The 19,834-nt window shown below is 33.6% G+C and overlaps 1 protein-coding gene across 3 annotated transcripts in view; it reads right to left on the bottom strand.

Moving 5' to 3' along the window:
• LOC129219794 (sodium-coupled monocarboxylate transporter 2-like) overlaps positions 1–19,834 on the bottom strand; it is a 45,418-nt gene that overhangs the window by 15,086 nt on the left and 10,498 nt on the right. For all 3 annotated transcript variants that reach the window (XM_054854097.1, XM_054854098.1, XM_054854096.1), the window contains exons 3-10: positions 19,590–19,655; positions 18,654–18,705; positions 17,406–17,473; positions 13,788–13,942; positions 10,723–10,863; positions 5,709–5,838; positions 4,780–4,868; positions 3,043–3,158 (exon numbers count right to left, since the gene is read on the bottom strand). In XM_054854097.1, the coding sequence (XP_054710072.1) occupies positions 3,043–3,158; positions 4,780–4,868; positions 5,709–5,838; positions 10,723–10,863; positions 13,788–13,942; positions 17,406–17,473; positions 18,654–18,705; positions 19,590–19,655 (817 nt within the window). The remainder of the gene's footprint in view (positions 1–3,042; positions 3,159–4,779; positions 4,869–5,708; positions 5,839–10,722; positions 10,864–13,787; positions 13,943–17,405; positions 17,474–18,653; positions 18,706–19,589; positions 19,656–19,834) is intronic.

Below are 19,834 nucleotides of genomic sequence, written 5' to 3'. Positions count from 1 at the left end.
ATTGATGGTATTAATTTCAGAATCTGGAACCAGCTCCATGTGCTTTAGAGCAAGGTATTCCTTCATGAATTTGCGATAGAGTTCGTATTTTTCTAGATTAGAAATGAGATGGCGTTCCACGCTGATTAGCCTACGAATTGCATTTCGTTTTGAATCACCTAACCGCGTGGGAGGTGTATGAAATGGTAACCTTACTGTATATCTGCCATTCTCATCCCTAGAATGTGTCTTTGCGAAATGATCTTCACACGACTTTTCTAAAGAAGTTAAGGGTTTAGCACATGGTACAGAATCTAATTCCCAAAATTTATTGATTAGATGATCTGACACTAACTGAATATTATTTACATGAAGAGAATTTTGATCACCAAAATTAGCCTTACCGCCAATTATCCAACCCAGTTCTGAACGAATGGCAAATGGTTTATCCTTACCTAACGATAACGTTTGACCCTTTAGCAATGGCAAAGTAAGGTCAATACCGAGAAGTACATCAATCGGACCACTCTTGTAAAATGTTGGATCAGCCAGAGAAATATCCCCAAATAATTCGCACATTGAGGAATCTAAGTTGTGATGTGGTAGCATACCTACAATTTTGTTAACCACATACACGGGCGCTTCAAAGGACTTTTGAGATGGAAAATGTGAGGTGAATTGAATCTCAGCAATCCCATTTGTACGCGTATCGGAAGCACCCAAACACGAAATACGAACATTGGCCTTTTTCCTGTGCAAGCCCAATTTTTCAATACACTCATTTGTAATAAGCGAAGCCTGGCTTCCGCTATCCAAAAGACATCTACAGGTCTGATAGTTACCCCAAATATCTCTTACTTGAATCAGAGCCGTGCAGAGGAGAATTTGAACGTCTGGGCCCACATCAGAAAGACAAGATGTAACATCCACCACTCCAGAATTTTCCCTCAATTCATTAGTACTTGGAACAAGGGCAGGTGAAAACACAGGGGCGTTGATAGAAAGTCCAGTCGAATTTGACACATTTACAGGACCCTGTCTTCCCCTAGCGCTAACATTTTCGATATGAAGTAAACTGTGGTGGGTTTTTTTGCACGTTCTACATCTAAACTTGCTTTTGCAAGTTTTCACACCGTGAAATTGAATTAAGCAGTTAAAACAAACATTATTCGATTTAACGAAATTTGAACGCTCTTGTACTGACAATTTTAAGAATTTATCACACCTCGACAATGCATGCTCTATTACAGAGAGGACATTGTGACTGGGCGCTAGACGCGACCAAAGTCACCTTTCTTTGAACGTTTCTCTTGGTAGTTAAACTCGGGATGGATCTCGCTTGTGTTGCAAGAAATTGCAATAGTTCGTCCAACTTTGGAATGACATCAGTTGAAAAGGTTCTCTCAAACCAAGTTCTTGAATTTGTATCAAGCTTGAACAATATCATATGCATCAAAAGAGTATCTGCAGTTGGATCAATCTCATATTCCAAGGACTCTAACATCCTTACAAATTCCTTAGTAGAATCTATCAAATTCAAAATTTGTGTGGAAGATTCTCCACTTAAGGGTGTTATATTGATAAATCTTTTCATTAAGGAGGACACAATTTCTCTTTTATTAAAATATCTATCCCTTAGCAAACTCCAAGCAATTTCGAAATTATCATTGGTAATCGATAAAGAGTTTACGATTTTTAACGCATCTGACCTTAAACTCCCTTTTAAATATTGCAATTTTTGTGCTCCCGTCAAATTTTGATTGTTGGAAACTGCAGCTTCAAAAAGATCGGAAAAGGTAAGCCACTCCTCAGTTGCACCGGAAAATACAGGTAGGTATAACGTAGGCAGTTTTACTTCAGCTGACTGAGCTGGGACTGAAGTTTGGCTTGAATCCTGGGTTTTAACCTGAAACTCGGAATTTACCACAGAAGGTACAAGCCGAGTATCTATAGTGACAAGTACTGCCTCTAAAGTGTCTAAAAGATCGTCCTTTTCCGTACAATAAGTTTCCTCATCTTTTTCTTCGCAAATACTTATAATAGGATCCAAAATACCCTTTACCTCAGCTTTAAATTCTATGAATCTTTCCTTCCTAGCTAATAAACCCACCTTATTTAAATTCTCAATTTCCTCGTCTGTTTTCTTTTGGAGTTTTGTAATCGAAGATTTGACACTCTTTTTTTTCTTTAACAAAGCGTCCATATTCATTTGAATATAGCAAATAAAATAATTTTATTAAAGAAAAACAACGCAGCTGTGCGGGAATGAACGAATGTCTAGTCCAAAGAACGAAAGAAAATACTACTTTGGCGCGTCACCGAGACGGTGGGGAAGCGAGGGGAGAAAATCGCAACAAGAATTACCAAGGAATAAACAGTCTAAAGGGCAAAACGAAACTGAAACTTTTGTAAATTATTTGAAAAGGAACGACAATGGCAGACTACCAGTAATTTACCAAATAAGAATAATCAACCAATCAAATGAAAAGAAAATAACCACTTATTAAACAGTTTGAAACTTTTTGAATAATCTCAAATTTGAAATAACGCATTTCGTAAATTTGCATTAAATCCTAGTACGTGCACTTCGTACGCTTTAAAGTTTAACACATTTAAACAAAATATACTTTTGAATGTTTCTCTAATTGAATTAAGACAATATAAAGCATTTGTTGAAACAACAAAACAAGCAAGAATTTAGAATAGAACGTTTCTCACTGGTCTCCGGCTCGACGGACCAAAAATGTTAGGGAATAAATATGAACTAGAATGTTTCGAAAATTATTTTCTCTTACCTGCTTGTTTGTTGTATTTGAAGAATTCATATGCGGGAAGCCATCTAAATCTTGAACTCTGAAAATCTAATAATTGAAAAGTAAATTGCACTACAATTAGAAAAGACGGCCTCACTCCTTGATATTAGAACTTACACTTTACTTTCTTCTTGAGAGTTACACGCTTGCGCAGCGCCATCTGTGGACTGTATACGAAACAGCCTGTATATAATGGAGTTAAAAATAAAGAAGATTGTATTTAAAGATGCGCCATTACATGACATCTTACCTAACATTTTAGTAATTCTTGTAGCCCACAGCTCAGATAAGTTCTTCACGAAATAAGTTTTTATGAAATCTTCCAACGTAACAGCTGCTAAGGAATTCACCCCAGAAGATACTGTACTATCAATAAATTATATAATTAATCATGTAACTGTGGTATTTAAATAACACAATTTTTTAAGTAAAATACAATTGAGAGCACAAATCTAAAATTCAGGATGTCATTCATAAAATATCGATAAACATTTCTTTGATTAGAGCTACGTTTCTCAGATAGTGTGCTTATTAATAGCACATGACATCTGTAATTGAGACAAACCTAACCTGTCAGCGTCGTAATGCTGCATTTGGATCAGCATAGCCCCATAATGCTGGCAGATTAGGTTTGTCTCATCAATAATTATCATAGTGTTTACGTATCATAGCATAACATTTGAATTTATTTTTCGATAGCAATGACAGATAGAAATATTTTGTTTTTTTTCTTCGACAACATGACATTGTTCTAAAAGGAGGATAGTTCCAATCTCATTCTCTGCATGGTTCCAACTACTTTTGAACTGGAATATCTCTGAATTTTGGTCGCAAATGTTTCAAATTTTTTTTGTGTTAGAATTATTTTTCAATGGAGATTATTTCCATAAATGCAATGTAGAGGATTTGGGACCCATATAAAAAGTTAGATTTATTATTTTTTCTCTATTTTTTTTTTCGCTTCAAGTTTTTCATTTCTTAACTCTGTATGTTATTTTGACCATGTTAGTAAATAGGAAAATATCATCAAGGGCTAACTGTTGCGACACTCTGTATAAGGAATTACTGGAGGTATATTTTGCGGGTGAGCGAAACCATAAAGTTGTGAATAAATAAAATGTTCTTCTTAAAATTCTGTACATGAATAAGTTCTACTTATTTTCCGAAACATTGCAGTTATTTATTATTTGTACGTTACTTAAGATTTAAGGCAGTAGTAAACATCAATTACAAAAAAAAAAAAAAAAAAAAAAAAAAAAAAAAACCTTAAGGTATAGTTATCATTCAGTTTGTTATCACTGGTATACATCAAGTTTTTAATACTTTAGAGCTAACTTGTACATCGCAAACAGTGAACATGCTAATAATATCTTCAAGAGCGCAAACCTGTTATTAAGTAAATCATACTGAACTGATACTTAAATGGTGCCCAACCTTTATCTTTCCAGGGGCCGAACCTCACATTACAATGATCCTCCCGGGTCAGAAAACATATAAAATTTCAAAATATTTAAGAATTTTCTAATCAACGTGGGAAAATGGGGGGGGGGGATTTAAAAATCAACAATTGCTATCATTATTATGTTTTTTTTTTATTAAATGCATCTGTTTTTAGAAACCAATTTCTGAATATTTAGATCCAGATTTGTAACATTATCATGATTTGAGCTTTTCGATGAAAAAAGAAAGGAGAAGAAAGAAATTTCACAACTTTTGGTTACAATAACTTTTGGTGGTCATAAAAGCATCATTAATATTGTGTTATTTTTTGTACAGATTAACTCTTTCTCTTTTTAAAATTTTTTGATCAAACCTTTTGAACTAACCTTTGTTTCTATTGAACTTATATGGTGTCTGATTTTGCTCTACTCATTGTCCGGTTTTGCCGTACAATTGGGGCGAAACTCATTTTGCAATGGCTGACAGAAAAAAAATGCATCATTTCATTGCCCCTAGTTTTAGTTTCTTTCGTAAGCTGAATATTTACCTTAATGCTCCACTAAATATTCCCGATACGAAAAGCCCTGGAATTCCTGGCAAAGAACCGAGGGTTTCCATCACAAATCTTGGAAATAGCTGAAAAATTAAAGCCATTCATATAAAAAGCAACATTGGGTATAAAGAAAATTACAACAGTTTTTTTTTATGCAACGATTCACATCGTTCTAATCCGAATCAGTGGTCAGAAGTAGCACGCTACTAGTAGCTAAACTACTGCAGTCGCTATATTCTTTCGTTTAGCTAGTAGAATAATGCGCTACTTTTTTAGTGTGGTGAGTAGTGCGGCATAAAACGTTACTAGTTTGATGCGATTCTTGGTAACTACTTTTAACGATAGTTTGGTATAAGATCAATGTGCAAACGATACCTAATCCTGTCATTTTGAACACTAGCTCCTTTATTGGGCATGAGTCCTCTGTATTCCGGTTTTATGCGGAAAAATAAGTGAAACATTTGTAAAACAAAGCCCTGGAAAAACGATCGGTTTTGACGATTTTTTAAATAATCTTAGGCAAAATACTCCCATGAGTCTCCCTACTAGCTCCAAATGCTCATGCTTTTGAACTTTGCCCCCTCTAGCCCCTCAGAAGAGTTAATGGCTTATATAATGCTCCCTTCAATTATAAATAAAAATAATGGCTATGAAACTGTCTAAAACTGAAAAAAATGGGGAAGGGGAGGGGCGCCATTTTCTTGGAGTGGGATGTGATGGAGAAAAACTGTGGTCCTATTTCCATATTTTCATTCAGGGGTTCATTTTGCATAAAAACTAGCAAGAATTATGTCAGAAGCATTTTGGTCATAGTTAACTACGTATGGTCATAAAGTAGTTGTAGTTAACCACACACACACACACAAAAATGAGTTTTTCCGACCACTGATCCCTATAAAGAATTCCAGATGTTATTTCCTCACCTGATCTGGAGCATCAATTACTTTGGTCCCAATCGGATCACAGGCAGCGTAGAATGCATAAATCACCAGACCGGACATACTGGTAATCAGAATCAATATCACTAAGGCTGGAAGGTTGATCCACAAGCAACTACGTTTAAAACACAAAATGGAATATAAACTTGATTTAAGAGGGGAGAAAACACATAGATACACATAAATTATCGACTTTCAAATGTAAAAGTTAAAAAATAATTTTTAAAATTTAGTTAGTAACAGTGAAAACGTTTTCACCTTTACTTCATATAAATAATAAGTCCATTCATGAAAAATAACAATGGTAATTGTCTTTGCAATAATGACTCATTTTAGGAAGTGTACCTATAAAAGTTTTATTGTGTTGCTAGGAATTTCGTTTGCTGCCCGCACATTTTAAACACGTAAGTTGATTTTCATGTCAAAGAGTAAGTTTTCAACTTTTTTCGTTTCGATACTTTAAACTTCATGAAACGTTTGGACACCTGTCTTGAACGTTTCCCTGCAATTGTATATCAGTTTTCCACGTAAGGGTTAACAAAGAGAGTGAGTAATATACCAGGAATAACATAGCTCATTAAAAATTTAGAACTGTTTCGGGTGTGAATAAGTTTTGAGCAAAGCTTAATTTAGGTTAGGAGCAGGAGGCAATTTTGAATTATAAAACAATGTTTTTGAAGAGAAAAAAATGAAAGCATCGTAAAGTAAAACAAAACACACTTATTATAGTTTCGTCTTGAAAATTTTTTCATTCACTTTTACGAATGTTAATAAAGAATTATCTAAGCTGAAGGCTAAAATGATTTTTTCAGAATGTGGAATATAAAATAACTTATTTTAAATTATTAGTGGACCAATATAACCATATATCGTACCCAGCCAATAATTAAGTCATACTTAAAAATAATAATAAATAAAAACGAAAAACATATTTTCATCAGTAGAGCAAAATTAACTTCACCTACACATTAAAATCAACACACTAGTATTATAAGCATGCACCAAATATCTCGTATACGGCATCCAGATACTGCAGATTTGCGATCATCAGTACGGAATAGCCGAGTCCGAGCTGGAGACAGTAGACCCGTCATTAAAGCTGAGACTACCTCCACACTGGTAACTAAAACTAGTTTAGCACATTAGAGGGCTCACAAACTGGAATGGCTCGCATTGTAAAATAGAGCCAAAGGATTGGGTATTATCTGGCAATATCTGAAAGCCGTAATCTAAACTGCTATAGGGATATAGATCTTAGGCATCCGTCTCAACTTTGCTCCGCCCCAACTACGGATGGGGAAAGCCTTACGGCATTAGCCCCGGCCGTAAGGCTTGTTAAACCTATTTCTAGAAGATGGTTACTTCAGTTACCGAGCGCTCAGTTTTATAACTACAGAAATGTAAATACTCTAGGCTTGTAGAGACAAAAAATGCACACACATTGAATTTACTGCCTAGTGGTGAAGTTCATTCCAGTCACCGGCGACCAAAACAAAATGCAGCGTCGCCTTATAGATTGCTTAACCGTTTAACCGCCGAACTATTGACGGATGATCAAATTTGAGTAATTTTTTGAAATTATGTCTATTTATGTCTAGTAAATACAGAAATAAAATAAAATTTCCAGAAAAAATTTTTTTACTATGATTTTCAGTGTGTTCCATTTTTGGAACATTGGCGTTTTGCATGAAGTTTTTTTTTCAGAGAATTTTTTTAAACTAAGAGGTTTTGAATGCGGTTTTTATCTTAACATACTTTATTGCGGAAAAAATAATATTAGAAATTGCATTTGTGTACATATCCAATACAGAAATATCTAATGCCCATCATATGAAAGGAAGCGTTGCTGGTGAAGTCGTTTGTCGCAATGGAAACATTTCTTAGCCGTATTTTTTTGCACACCGCGCAACGTCCTTGGGATGCAGATACAATATAATGTCCGTCAGACATTCTTGACCGTTTATGTAAATGACAACGAGGCCCTGGAGGTCTTTCCACTCGTACTTTTCTTCTTAGGAGGTGAATTGTTATTTCTCTTCGGAACTCTAAATGCTTCATCTTGACTTCGTGTAAATCACAATGAAGTAACCAACTAGCTACAACTGAAATATTCAGCGCATTACTAAAAAGATTCCACCACCATTTTTTTCTCCTCAAATGAGGTCTGTAGCTCCCTAAAAGTTTATCCAAGACGTCCACACCCCCCATTTCTTCATTGTATCTCTTGATAAGATGAGGTTGTGGCACATCTATCTTGCATTTCTGCGCATTTGAGTAACATTTTACAGATGCAAGTGGCTCATGTGTATAACAATTAGATGCTACTGTAACCACTGCATTATCTTTCCAGCTGCACATGTACACTGATCCATCAGATCGATAGTCAAAATTTCCGCGATCTTCTTTAGAAAGGGCTTTTTTGGATTTCCGTGACAATGGCCAGTTCGGTTTTCACAAATTGTTCCTGTTGCTCGTACACTTTTTTTTTGATAGCTGAGAAATTAAGCCATATGATGTAAAAAAGTTATCAAAGTATACTTCATGTTTAGACGTGTCAGTCAAAACTGATAATAGATCATTTACAACTCTGGATCCTAATTGCACATCAGGGGATCCTTCTTTTTTGCCTGAATAAATCTCCATGGAATATGGGTATCCACTTGAAGAGCACAGCATCCAAATTTTGAAGCCGAATCTTATTGGTTTTCATCTAATAAACATTTTACATGAATGCCGACCGTAGTAGGGAACCATAGATTCATCTATGCTTAATTTTTCATGAAATACACCAAATTGTTGAGGGTTTTTACACAATTCTTCGTAAATAAGGAAAACTTTTCTTAGTTTGTCATTTTGTTTTAATTCATGGTTGTCCATCAAATGAAAGTTGTTTTTTATTTTTCGAAAACGATTTTGAGGCATAATTGTTAGTACAATTGGCACAGATGTATCTTCTGCACTGCTCCAATACATATCTTCAGAAGGAACAGAATGGTACCCACTCAATAGCAACAAACCAAAAAATTGTAGGATTTCATCTCTGTCAACATCTATTCTTCCTCAGTGATATTGCCTAGTTCATCAGGGGGTAATTGGCATATATCTACATCTGACAAATCCGAATCTGACAATGTCTCTAAATAAGCCACAGCTTGTTCTACAGTAAGAAATCTTGTAGACATTTTTTAACATTTATGAACAGTTGGTATACGTCAAACAGAATTTCCTTTCGCCCGAAAACAAAGCTAGCGAATTATTGAACTGCATTTAAAATATGAAGAATAAAACTCTCACTAATATTATTTTTTATTATTACGTGACAATGCAGCTGTCCGAGCAGGTGTGGATTCGGAGCCATATAGTCCGTCAAACAGAAGACTGTTATTATTTTCTTTGCTAACGAAACGTCATATCCTTTCAAAATATAAACTTACTTGGTTTTGCCAACATCTACATCAGAGTACATTCAAAATGAGAAAAAAAAAAGAAACATATATTACGAAAAATGAAATTTCCCCTTGGAAGTCGAACGATTTACTTCTTGGAAATTTGACACCCTAAAAGTGCCAATGTTCCAAAATTGGAACATGCTATTTTGAAGGGGTACACCTTTCGGAAATATCATTGTACATTTCTACAAGCATTTTAAAATCATATATTGAAGTATTTTTCACAACTATAATAAATATCATCACATTTTCTGGAAAAACCAATTTTTGGTAAATTTTATAAGAAAAAGTTGCAAAAAGCTAAAAAAACACTCATGTTTGAAAAATCGCAATAAATAATTGAAAACATATAAACAATCAAGCAGGAAAGCAAAAAATACTTTGAAATAAGACTAAACTGTGTTAAAAAAAACTTGTTTATTTTAACGTTATTTCTTGGGAAAATTTTCACTTAAATATGATGTTCCATTTTTGGAACATTGGCGGGTAAACGGTTAATAATCTGCTGCTATGCTTTTCAAATGAGCTGCTGAAAAGCGCTTCTCTAATCCATCAATCGCCTGCGCTTATGGTGCGTTGTCAATAAATGTGCAACCAAAAAAAGTTCAAGCTCACGTTATTTTCGTAAGAAAACATATTTTGAAGCTTCAAACATGTTTGCTACAAGAGGAGCAAGCATGTCTGGTTTTAAGAAATTCAGGACACAAACAGTAAGCGTCAAAGTTTTGAAAATTAAGATATGTACATGCTATGTTAGTGACCTCCCAAAAGGTGGACTGTGATGAAATCTAACTTACATCGATGATAATAAGAACGAACGCATGCGCAATCATGTGGCAAATTTCATTGTCCCCGCCAGTGTGAATCAACCATTATCTTATATACTTACAAAAACTGTACATCGAACGCCAAACCTGTTCTTTGAATTAGACAGAATATTTCTTGATGTACGAAAAATTTGTATATTTACAAAGTGCTAGACTTTTCTAGTGGGAAACTCTGCCCTTGAAAACTGGTTCGTTAGCTCATGGTTGATGGAACTGCAGACCCTCATGGCTAAAATCAGTATTCACTGATATTTCTCCGAACTCTCTCAACGACAAGGTTGACGTTGCATCGATTTAGTATGGGATTTGAGAAGATTACGGTTTTTAAAAAGTCAGTTGGTTTCCTTCAGTTAAATAACCATTTATAAAGTTCAATTCTTCTTGTACGTCAAAAAAATTCTTCTCCTTCTAAATATTTTCTATTTACTAGAAGCTCTTACATTTCCGATGATTATATTACATTTTATAGATTTATTCGATCTTCTTAGTTTCGATGTTGAAATGCGCATGTGCAGAATTCGTTAACCTTAATCAGGAATTTGAGCACATTATTCTTCCATAGATGGTTTCAGAAACTCTAACCTCCGGTCTGCGTGTGGTTAAAGCTGACAATAAATATGAAATTGGAACTCTCGGTTTCGCATCTGACCATAAGGCCAGGGATGACGGTGAATGTGGTGGTTAGAGTCTAAGGAAATAATTTTTAACAGCTGTGAATCTTACTTTTGAGCTCCCCGCAAAGTACCAATGGTGAGGTATCTTTGTATCATGGCTTGATTGGCGGCATAATTACCCATCCAAGTGATGTATCCTCCAAACACCAAACTCCAAAATGTATGACGGACAGTTGGATTGATGTCGAATCTGAAAATAAGGCGAGCTTTTTCAACATGTACGAAGAAAAAAAAATCGGAACCAAAGTTACTTTAAAATACAAAATATTTTCAAATAAAAGCATATATTAACTCTTATCCCGGAACTTTTGTATACAAATTCTATGCTAAATTTAGATTACTGAATAATTCTATTTTGCATCTAAGACTTATTTATGGCCTTCTCAATAGTGATAGATGGTGATGTTTAGACCTTGCACTTGAAGCTCGTATTCAACAGACGATTCGATCCTCGGTCAAACAACCGCCGCAAGTCTCTGCAGCCAATAAGAATGCCTCAATCTGTGGTTCAGGGTTCAGGAGGGTTAGTTAAGGTGTTCTACTCCGGTAGAAACGTACGCTAACTGCTTTTCTTTAGTGATAAAAGCTATTGTTACTCGATACACGCGAGATCCAAAAAATTAATTTTATTCGTATTTGAAGGAAAAATTAAAAAAAAAAAATCGAATTCTCTCTCGGCGAAAATTTAAAAAAATAGTTCTTGAGTTTTGAGGTTCGGACATTTTATGTATGAGGACCCCGAAAAGGGCTTTGGGATTTGTTTAGAGTCAAAATCTGGTCCATCTACGGAAAGAATTGTTTAACTGAGACGACTGCTCAAGTAGCACATTGAAATGTGAAAACTATACTATTTAAACCTGTGCGGGTCTGTCTGCGTGTGTAACTTACTCCTTTAAAACCTTAAGAGGGCAGACTGCCAGACATCCTGTCCTGAGGATATCTTGGGAATATCCAGGGATGTCCTGAAACCCTGAAAAGCATTAAAATCCTCAATTGTCACCTGCCACAGGCGGCATTGAGCCACTGCAGATGGCGAACGGGGATTGGCGAGCGAAGCTAGCACTGGGTGAAGCTCCCAACTAGAGACAAAAATAACTGAATGGAAGTTTCCCCAAAAGGTTATTTTGCAACAGCATAGCTTTGAATGCCTTTGTGGCGAGTCTCAAAGCCATTACATCCCTGTTATTTCGAGTTGCAGTTCTAGAAACTAAAGTGAAACCAATGAAAACCGCAATAGTTGCCTAATATTTAGTATTTTCTAAGGCCGTGAAGAAGATGAAATGTACAACGTAATATTACCTACTTTAAGATTGCGTATATGCTTGCAATACTCAAACTATCTTTTCAGAACTGGAAAAGAAACCTGTTGCATTTTAGAGATATCATTTCGAGAGCTAGATAGTCAGACTCAATTAAATCAGCTGTTAAATAAGTTTAAATGTTTAGAAAGTCAGGCAAACTAGGGTAGATGCAATATCTGGATATTAGGTAGCATGAAAAAGGGCATGAAATTGCTTTCCTTAAATATGTAGTGCAACAATACAAGTTGCGTTTTTTTTTTTTTTTTTTTTTTTTTTTAACAGTAAAACACGAGTTGTTTAGTGCTGACGGAATTTCGGCGCATCAGCTTTTAAGTAAATACGAGATAATCGAACCTGACACACGTCGTGCAGTGTGAAAAGGGATAAATACCGAGAGAAAAGCCAAAATTTTCCGAACTGTGATGTTATTAAACTATATAAAATTGTCTAAAACCTAGGTCCTTTAAAGTCCACATGCATATGATTTTTCGGAAGACAATTATAGTAAAAAAAATTCTAATTGAACGATAATAAAAATTGAAAGAAATTAGGATGTGTAATCATTTATTTTAAAAAGAAAATCCCCAGAAAATTGCTTCAGAAAAGAAATCATGTAACTCAACTAAATGAAAAACAAGAATACAGAGATTTAATAAAAAATGACTCGTCCAATTGAAGCCAGTCTTTATAAACCCACTTAGATTCGCGAAACAAGGTGATAAACTAGATGACTAGGTGCACAAAAGTCATGTTCAAAATTCTAAACTTTGATATTGGGATAATGCAAACACTAAACCAAAATATGATAGCTATTTTTTTATGTCTAACTCCCTGCCGTCAGTGTGTAATAAGGTTCAAAGGTACGTATCCATTTGTAATTGAATAAATCAGTTGAGTTCCAGACATCATTTCTTCAAACAAAATTAAAGTGTTCCTAATTTCATATAATTTTATTGTTCAAGTTAGATATTTTTTATACTAGTAAGTGCTTGTTTTTCCTAATTTAATTAATCTATGTGATAGTTAAACAATACTAAATTTTTTTTAAAAATGAAGGAAGGATTTTTGCCTGTTTTAAAACTTTCAAGTGATGGTAATGACTTATACCCATTTGTACCCGGGCTAAATTTTCTGTATATAGTAGCTGCAGATTTCTTATTAGAAATAAGACGTATTATAGTCAGCACACTCGAGTACAACATTTTTTTTAACCCAAAGCTTTAAGTGCTTCAATAATTGTTCAAAGAAATCCCTACTCGAAAGAAAGTACTCTAGAGAGAAAAAAAATATGTTGTTGTGTGCTGAATATAATACGCCTTATTAATAATGGGGAAAAGTGCAGACATTGTATACAGAAAATTTGGTCGAGTACAAACGGGTAAAATCATTACCATCACGTGAAAGATTTTAAACGAGCAAAAACAACTTCGTTTATCTTTAAAAAAATTTTTAATACTGTTTAATTATCAGATAGAGTAATTAAATTAGGAAAAAAAAGCACTTACCCGTATAAATAATATCCATCTTGAGCAATTTAATCATGTGAATTTAGGAACACTTTAATTTTGTGTGATGAAATGATGAATTCTGAACTTGACTTTTGTCCACCTAGCTTGTATTAATCGAAACACTGTGCGGTTGCTCGTTTTGTTAACCGTTTTCAAACTTGCTTTTGCAAAAAAGAAAGATTAAATGTTGAACTGCTTTATTTTATATGTTTGAAATGATAAGGTTAATTTATTACAGTCAAAGGTTTTATACCAGTTAATTAAATCAGCAAAAGTTTCTTGAGCTTTTTGAATTCAAATGATACCTTAAAAATTCAATTCTGTCTCCTTCGAAACTTCTCTCGAAAACGAGATCGAATCCTCCGATATCAATGGCACCTTTAATGACTATGATTAGAACAGAAGCATACATCATCACAGATTGAAAGAAGTCAGTCCAAACGACAGCTTTTATACCACCCTGAAATAGTAAAATCAGTGGTTGGAAAAACTACAATTTTTTTTGTTGCGAGCTACAACTACTTTGTTACAAATGTAATTAACTACAACTACTTTTTTGAACATGTAGCGACTACAAACTACTTTTGAAATGTAGTCGCTCGCGAGCAACGCTAATTCATATATTTTTCTTTTCAAGCCAAGCTCTATTAAATGCAAACAGTGGCTAAATATAAAAATTACGATAACAAACAAATTTATCTCGTCTAATGGATAGAACGTATGGCGTCAAAATGATATGCCTGAGGTCAGTTCGTATTTTTATCAATCTTATTTCTCATTGCATCTGCTGATGTATTAGCGTAAAATTTGTGCCAAACAGTTTTAAACTTGCTAATTTTTTGATTTTCTTTTTTCTTTCTTTTTTTTTGTTCGTTTGTTTATTTAAAAGTAGTTTCCAGAAATCGCTACTAACTACTATTTTTTGTATCAAACTATTCACTACACTACTTTTTTTTTTAAAAAAAGGGCGCAACACTACAAACTACTGAAAAATGTAGCTACTTCAGTGGCGTCGCTACTTGTAGCGCGCTATTTCCAACCACTGAGTAAAATCATGCGAAACTAAATAAAGAAAATAAGCATATTTAAAGTTACCAGTTCGTAGCGCAATGACGTTTAAAACATTATTAGATTATATACATTTTTTAATATTGTGCTTTCTGTTTTTGAGTTTTATATGCATCAAGCAAAAGTGAAATTCCTCCGTAACAGCTAATTTAATTTCTGAAGATTAGACATGCTTTCGCACCATCAACTACTATGAATATTAACTGTTTCATTGTAAATAAAATCTATTATATTTTTCGTGTACCTCCTTACTTTTGTGTAAATAAATGAATATAAATTATATTTATTTGGCATTTACATTGAAGTTCTACTATTTACTTTTTAATCGAAGAGGAAAAGGGTATTTAATTAATGAATACTGAGCAGTCGCTGTGGCCTTCCTAACCAGGAAACCATACGGCAATGTAATAATGAAAGAAATTTATATAAGTAGCAAGCGAAAGAAGGTAATAAAACATGTTTCTGGACGCATAAATTATTTGTCCTCGTATCCCTGTTATCGGAATATGATGTCTTGAAGTCTGCCGAAATTCTGAGAAAAGTCGCCAAATTTAGCAAGTTTAGATGGGTGATGGAGGACATCCGTCACACGCTTTGCAGATGGATGTCCTGAACAGAAGATGAAATCGCGTCAAACTTTCAATTTCTCGTCAAACCTTTAAATTTGGCGCCTTTCTTAAAAATTTGGCAGACTTTAAGACCATATATCTTGATTGCAGGGGTACGTGGGCAAATGATTTTTGCGTCAAAAAGGTATCAATTATGCTCTTTCGATTGTTACCTACTTGAATTTTTTTTTTTTTTAATCATACACTATCCGTGTGGTTAACTGGTAAGGTATATATCTGGATTCAGTGATTGTTCGCTCTGTCTGCTGCACTATAGTAGTTGCACATAAGTTCTTTATGTTCCAATGCTGGGAAAATATGTTTTTGAATTTATATTAAAGTAGTTTTTACGTTTTTGGTTCAATAAATTTTATCAAAGCGTATCTTCAGTAAATTTGTGTAATCCGTTCAAGAATATAATTTCACAACAGTCAGAAATGGTTTATCTTAGAAATTTAACGAAATTCGCTCAATCTCCTAGTCAAATCACTGCTATATCTACTGTAAAAGTCCAGCAAGTTAAAGTAGTAAGCGATTTCCTTTGCGTTGATTCATAGAGGAAAGGGGGAAAAGAAGCACATGTGAACATATACGTTTTACTAAGATAACTTCAAGCAAAAAAATCTTGAAAATTCTCAAGTGATGGCAGTACCAGTCCTACCGCTTTTCCAAATTTTTAGAGCAGTGAGCCATTTTATGTTTCTCTGGTGACCACTTCTTTGTTTTAGCAAGTGTTGCAAATAATTTTATCAGTCTGCTTCACATGAAAACATATTTTAAACTAGCTAATAAGCTGAACCTAATTATTCCAAACAATTATACTAACATTCAAGTAAATTTATGACAACATTTGATTTTTTTATTGAATTGATTTCTGAACATTTACAAGTTAATTCTAAGGATTTTGCACTTGTGAACACATCTAGGGCACATGTGCGCTGATCCCATATCCCCTCCGAAATATTAATATTAGCGTAGGATATCATATAGTGATAAAAAAATATGCAAAAATTTATAGTTATTTTTCTTTACACTCAGTTTGTAAATTTATTGTCAATATTAATTAATTTAATGTTAACGTATTAGTTTTAAACATTTATTTTTTAAAAATTATTTTTATGTTGTAAATTTTTTGTCACTAAACAGTTCGTTAACAATTTTGTGTTATGTAACAGTTACAAGAAATAAAAATACACAAACTATTTTCATTTAATTAAAAACTGAAGTTTAAAATCCTTTTTAAATACATTGACTTTCTCTAAAAGCAATACATAATAAGAATAATCTTTACAAAATAATATTTTTTGTTCAGTAATATGTTTTGTTTCAGTTTTTTTCTTGTCTGTCCAGCGATCAGACCAGGCTACGAAACTTTAGAAATTGACAATGATCAGAGTTATAAACATGGAGGAACGACCTCTTAATGACAGTTAACTCTACAATTGAAACTGGCGCAGTATAGGTTACAATACTACTTCTAATGTAATTGGTATATGCGTAGATATTTCATATCAAAGAGTTTTTCTTTTATTAATGATGATTGTCGTGCATTTTTTGACTGTATTCATATGTGCCCCAGATTTGTTTACATGTGCTCCCTCTCTCCTCCCCTAGAGTGCACCTGTGAACAATTGAAGACATTTTCAAAAAATACCATAGAGCAAATAAATAGTAATTTAATGTCTCAAAGAATTCCATGACCCAAAGAAAGGATTATTCAATCATTGGAACATTTTTCTCTGAGAAATTTATAACATTTCTTTGAAAAATAGAGAAGTAAAAAGAATTGTTCACGTGTACCCCCTTTCCCCTACATTATTGAATGCTATTTTTTTTAGAAATTGTAACTTATTATTCGGCTTAATATATGTTTCCAGATGTCTCTGATCTACCGAGACAATCTGAATTTTTGAACCATTGTTATAATTATTTAAAAAAAATCAAATTCATCCCATCTGCTTAAATAACCTCTCTATTTACATGTGCTTTTTTTTTTTTAACTTTTAAAGAAGATGATTTAACAAATCGAAGTTACGCATTAAAATTTTCAAAATTTTAAGGCTGCTGTGAAGTACGAAACTGGTTTTTTTTCTTCAACAGTAATAAGAAGATTCATATTTACGAAGTAAAGTCATAGTTTTTATTGTAAGGCTTTGGAAAAAAATAGTGATTCCCGCAAATTTTGTGAAATATTCATTCAACAATAATATTTAAAATTACATCTTTTAAAAAGGATAATCAACTTACTATGGATGTGTAAAATGTGCAGACCAATCCTATGGATAGTACAGCAGTCCATATTTTTATTCCAGTTACTGCAAATGGAAAAAAATATTGGCAATTTAACCTAAAGGTTTTCACTTGAATGCGACACTTATTTTATATGTTTTCAATTTTTCTTTAAAAATTTTTAATATTTTATTTAAAATGTCTGAATTATGCGTTGACAACAGACACATTTAATAGCTTTTATATTTAGTTATTGTTTGTCAATTTTCCTCTTTCAATTAAGAAAGTCATTTGGATTTCAAAGCACTGTAATTAATGTTATTAAAATCGTGTGTACAGCTTTTATTTTTTTAAAAATCTCGTTAAAAAAATTATTTTTAATTAATTGTTTCTTTAAATGTTAAAGTCAGAAATATGCTCCGGTTCAAACGTTCCCGAAAATCTCGAATGCAGTTACATTCTTTCACGCAATAAGTAAGAAGGGTCATTCACGCAAAAAAGTACTAAAGTGGCCCGAAATGTATAATAGATAGTAAATAAAACAGAATTCGGAAACTGAAAATACGCTAATAAAGTATCAAGCAAAAGTAAAAAAAAAAATAACAAGTGAAAAATGTGGATTGAAACGACCAAAAGATGAAACCACTTTCTCTCCCTCAAAAAAAAAAAAAAAAAAAAAAAGCCCACAACAATTAGTATCCAGCCCCTGACATTAATTTGTTTTTGACATCTTGAATTCTTGTTCCTACAAATGTCTCCTATACCAATTACAATCGCGAAAAACATAACTTAAATTCAAAATGTCAAAGATCAAATTAATGCCAGAGCTGGATGCTAGATATTGTGTGCTGGATGCTGTTTGTTTACCAAAGAGAATTTTGTATAGTCGATAGGTTAGGGTAGAAATGTAGTCGATTCCGCGGGGGGGGGGGGAGTGGCGGGGCATGAACGAGGGTCTGGCGGAAGCGGAGGAGCTGGAGGAGTCATCCGTTGCCCCGCCCTCTTTCAGAGAGCGCACTCGCACGCGTAGTTCGGTGGAGATCAAAAATGATAAGACATCAACTACGGTCAAGTAAAAACAATAAGCAATCATGATTTCTCAAAATAAAAAATAATAATAAAAAAAAAAAAACCGCAAATCTCAGCACAAAAGCCGAAATTGTCGCCAGTAAATAAAGAAATAAATAACCCTATGTTCTTCTTGTTTTCAGAAAATTGTCTGAAAAGAAAATGATGAAACTGATAATGACAATGATTTCTACCTACCTTCCGAAAGAGCCAAAGCAGGAGCATACAGCACAACTGGCATATACATAAGCTGTAAGAGAACCATAAAAATAGATAAAAGAAAGATATACCGTCATAAAAATATTTGTCCCACTTCCCATTAAATGACTAGGGGAAAAAAAAGGTCCCCCCCCCAGCAGTTAGAGCATTAACTCCTACTGCCACTAAAAGTGTAAATCTAAAGTTCTCTACTTTTTTGAAACATTTCTGTAGCATTTCTAATTGTTTAATACCTATGTTTGTGACAATGCATTTACTTAATAATTCATTTTATTTTATTACCCGTGGCATATTTCACAAGAGGCTCGCTGGGTAGGTTAATATCTACACTGGAAAATTCAAAATAGTGACAAATCTTTTAGCACCTTAGAGGCCAAAATATACTGCCTAAAATCAATAAAAGTTATATTTTTAAACTAAAAGAAACCAGAAAAGTTTAAAAATTAGCATTAAATTGCCTCTCCCTTCGTTTAAGCCAGATTTTCTTTTATTTTGAACTCTCGGTACAATCTATAGTACTGCTATAGAGAGAAATTTTTATTGACATTTTATCTGGTTTTAATAAAATAAAACTATTTTGTTAATATGTTTTGTTTGAAGCATTTCTATTTCTTTAATCATAGGTTTTTGAAAGGCATGTTTTTTCTTTTTTATGCATCAAATTTGAACTTTTTTCATCTAGTAGCTGGAACTGTCTATTCCAGTGGGCAGGTCCGTCATTCCAATTTTTTCCAGAGAAAGGGGGGGGGGGGAAGCAACCACAAAACCACGCTCACTTATACCTGTATGTAAAAACATCCATTTTTCAAAGCCAAAGGAGCAATTTACTCCTCTAATCCCTTCAACGACGGCATGGTCTAGTAGGGAATATTTATACGAACTTTCAAAGAACTTTCAAGAGAGTATCTTACTTACCATGTGCATGAAAAAAACTGCTGATCCAATTGTTCGCACATACTTATGAAATCTCAGTTCCAGGTACTACAAAATAAAGAGAACAATTAAATTCCAAAAAAAAAAGAAAAAGAAAAGAAGAATTAGAAAGTTCGTAGAATTGCATCACAAAGCTATAATTTTTTGAAAACCAAATCATATCGTTAATAATATATGTACCTAAAACAGCAGAGAAAAATGTGTAAAATGGGCCCAGGTGTAAATAT

Source organism: Uloborus diversus, chromosome 4 (genome assembly GCF_026930045.1).
Source record: "Uloborus diversus isolate 005 chromosome 4, Udiv.v.3.1, whole genome shotgun sequence".
NCBI classification, from domain to species: domain Eukaryota; kingdom Metazoa; phylum Arthropoda; class Arachnida; order Araneae; family Uloboridae; genus Uloborus; species Uloborus diversus.
The sequence above is the reverse complement of the archived record's forward strand: the minus strand, read 5'-3'. Positions and strand labels throughout refer to the sequence as shown.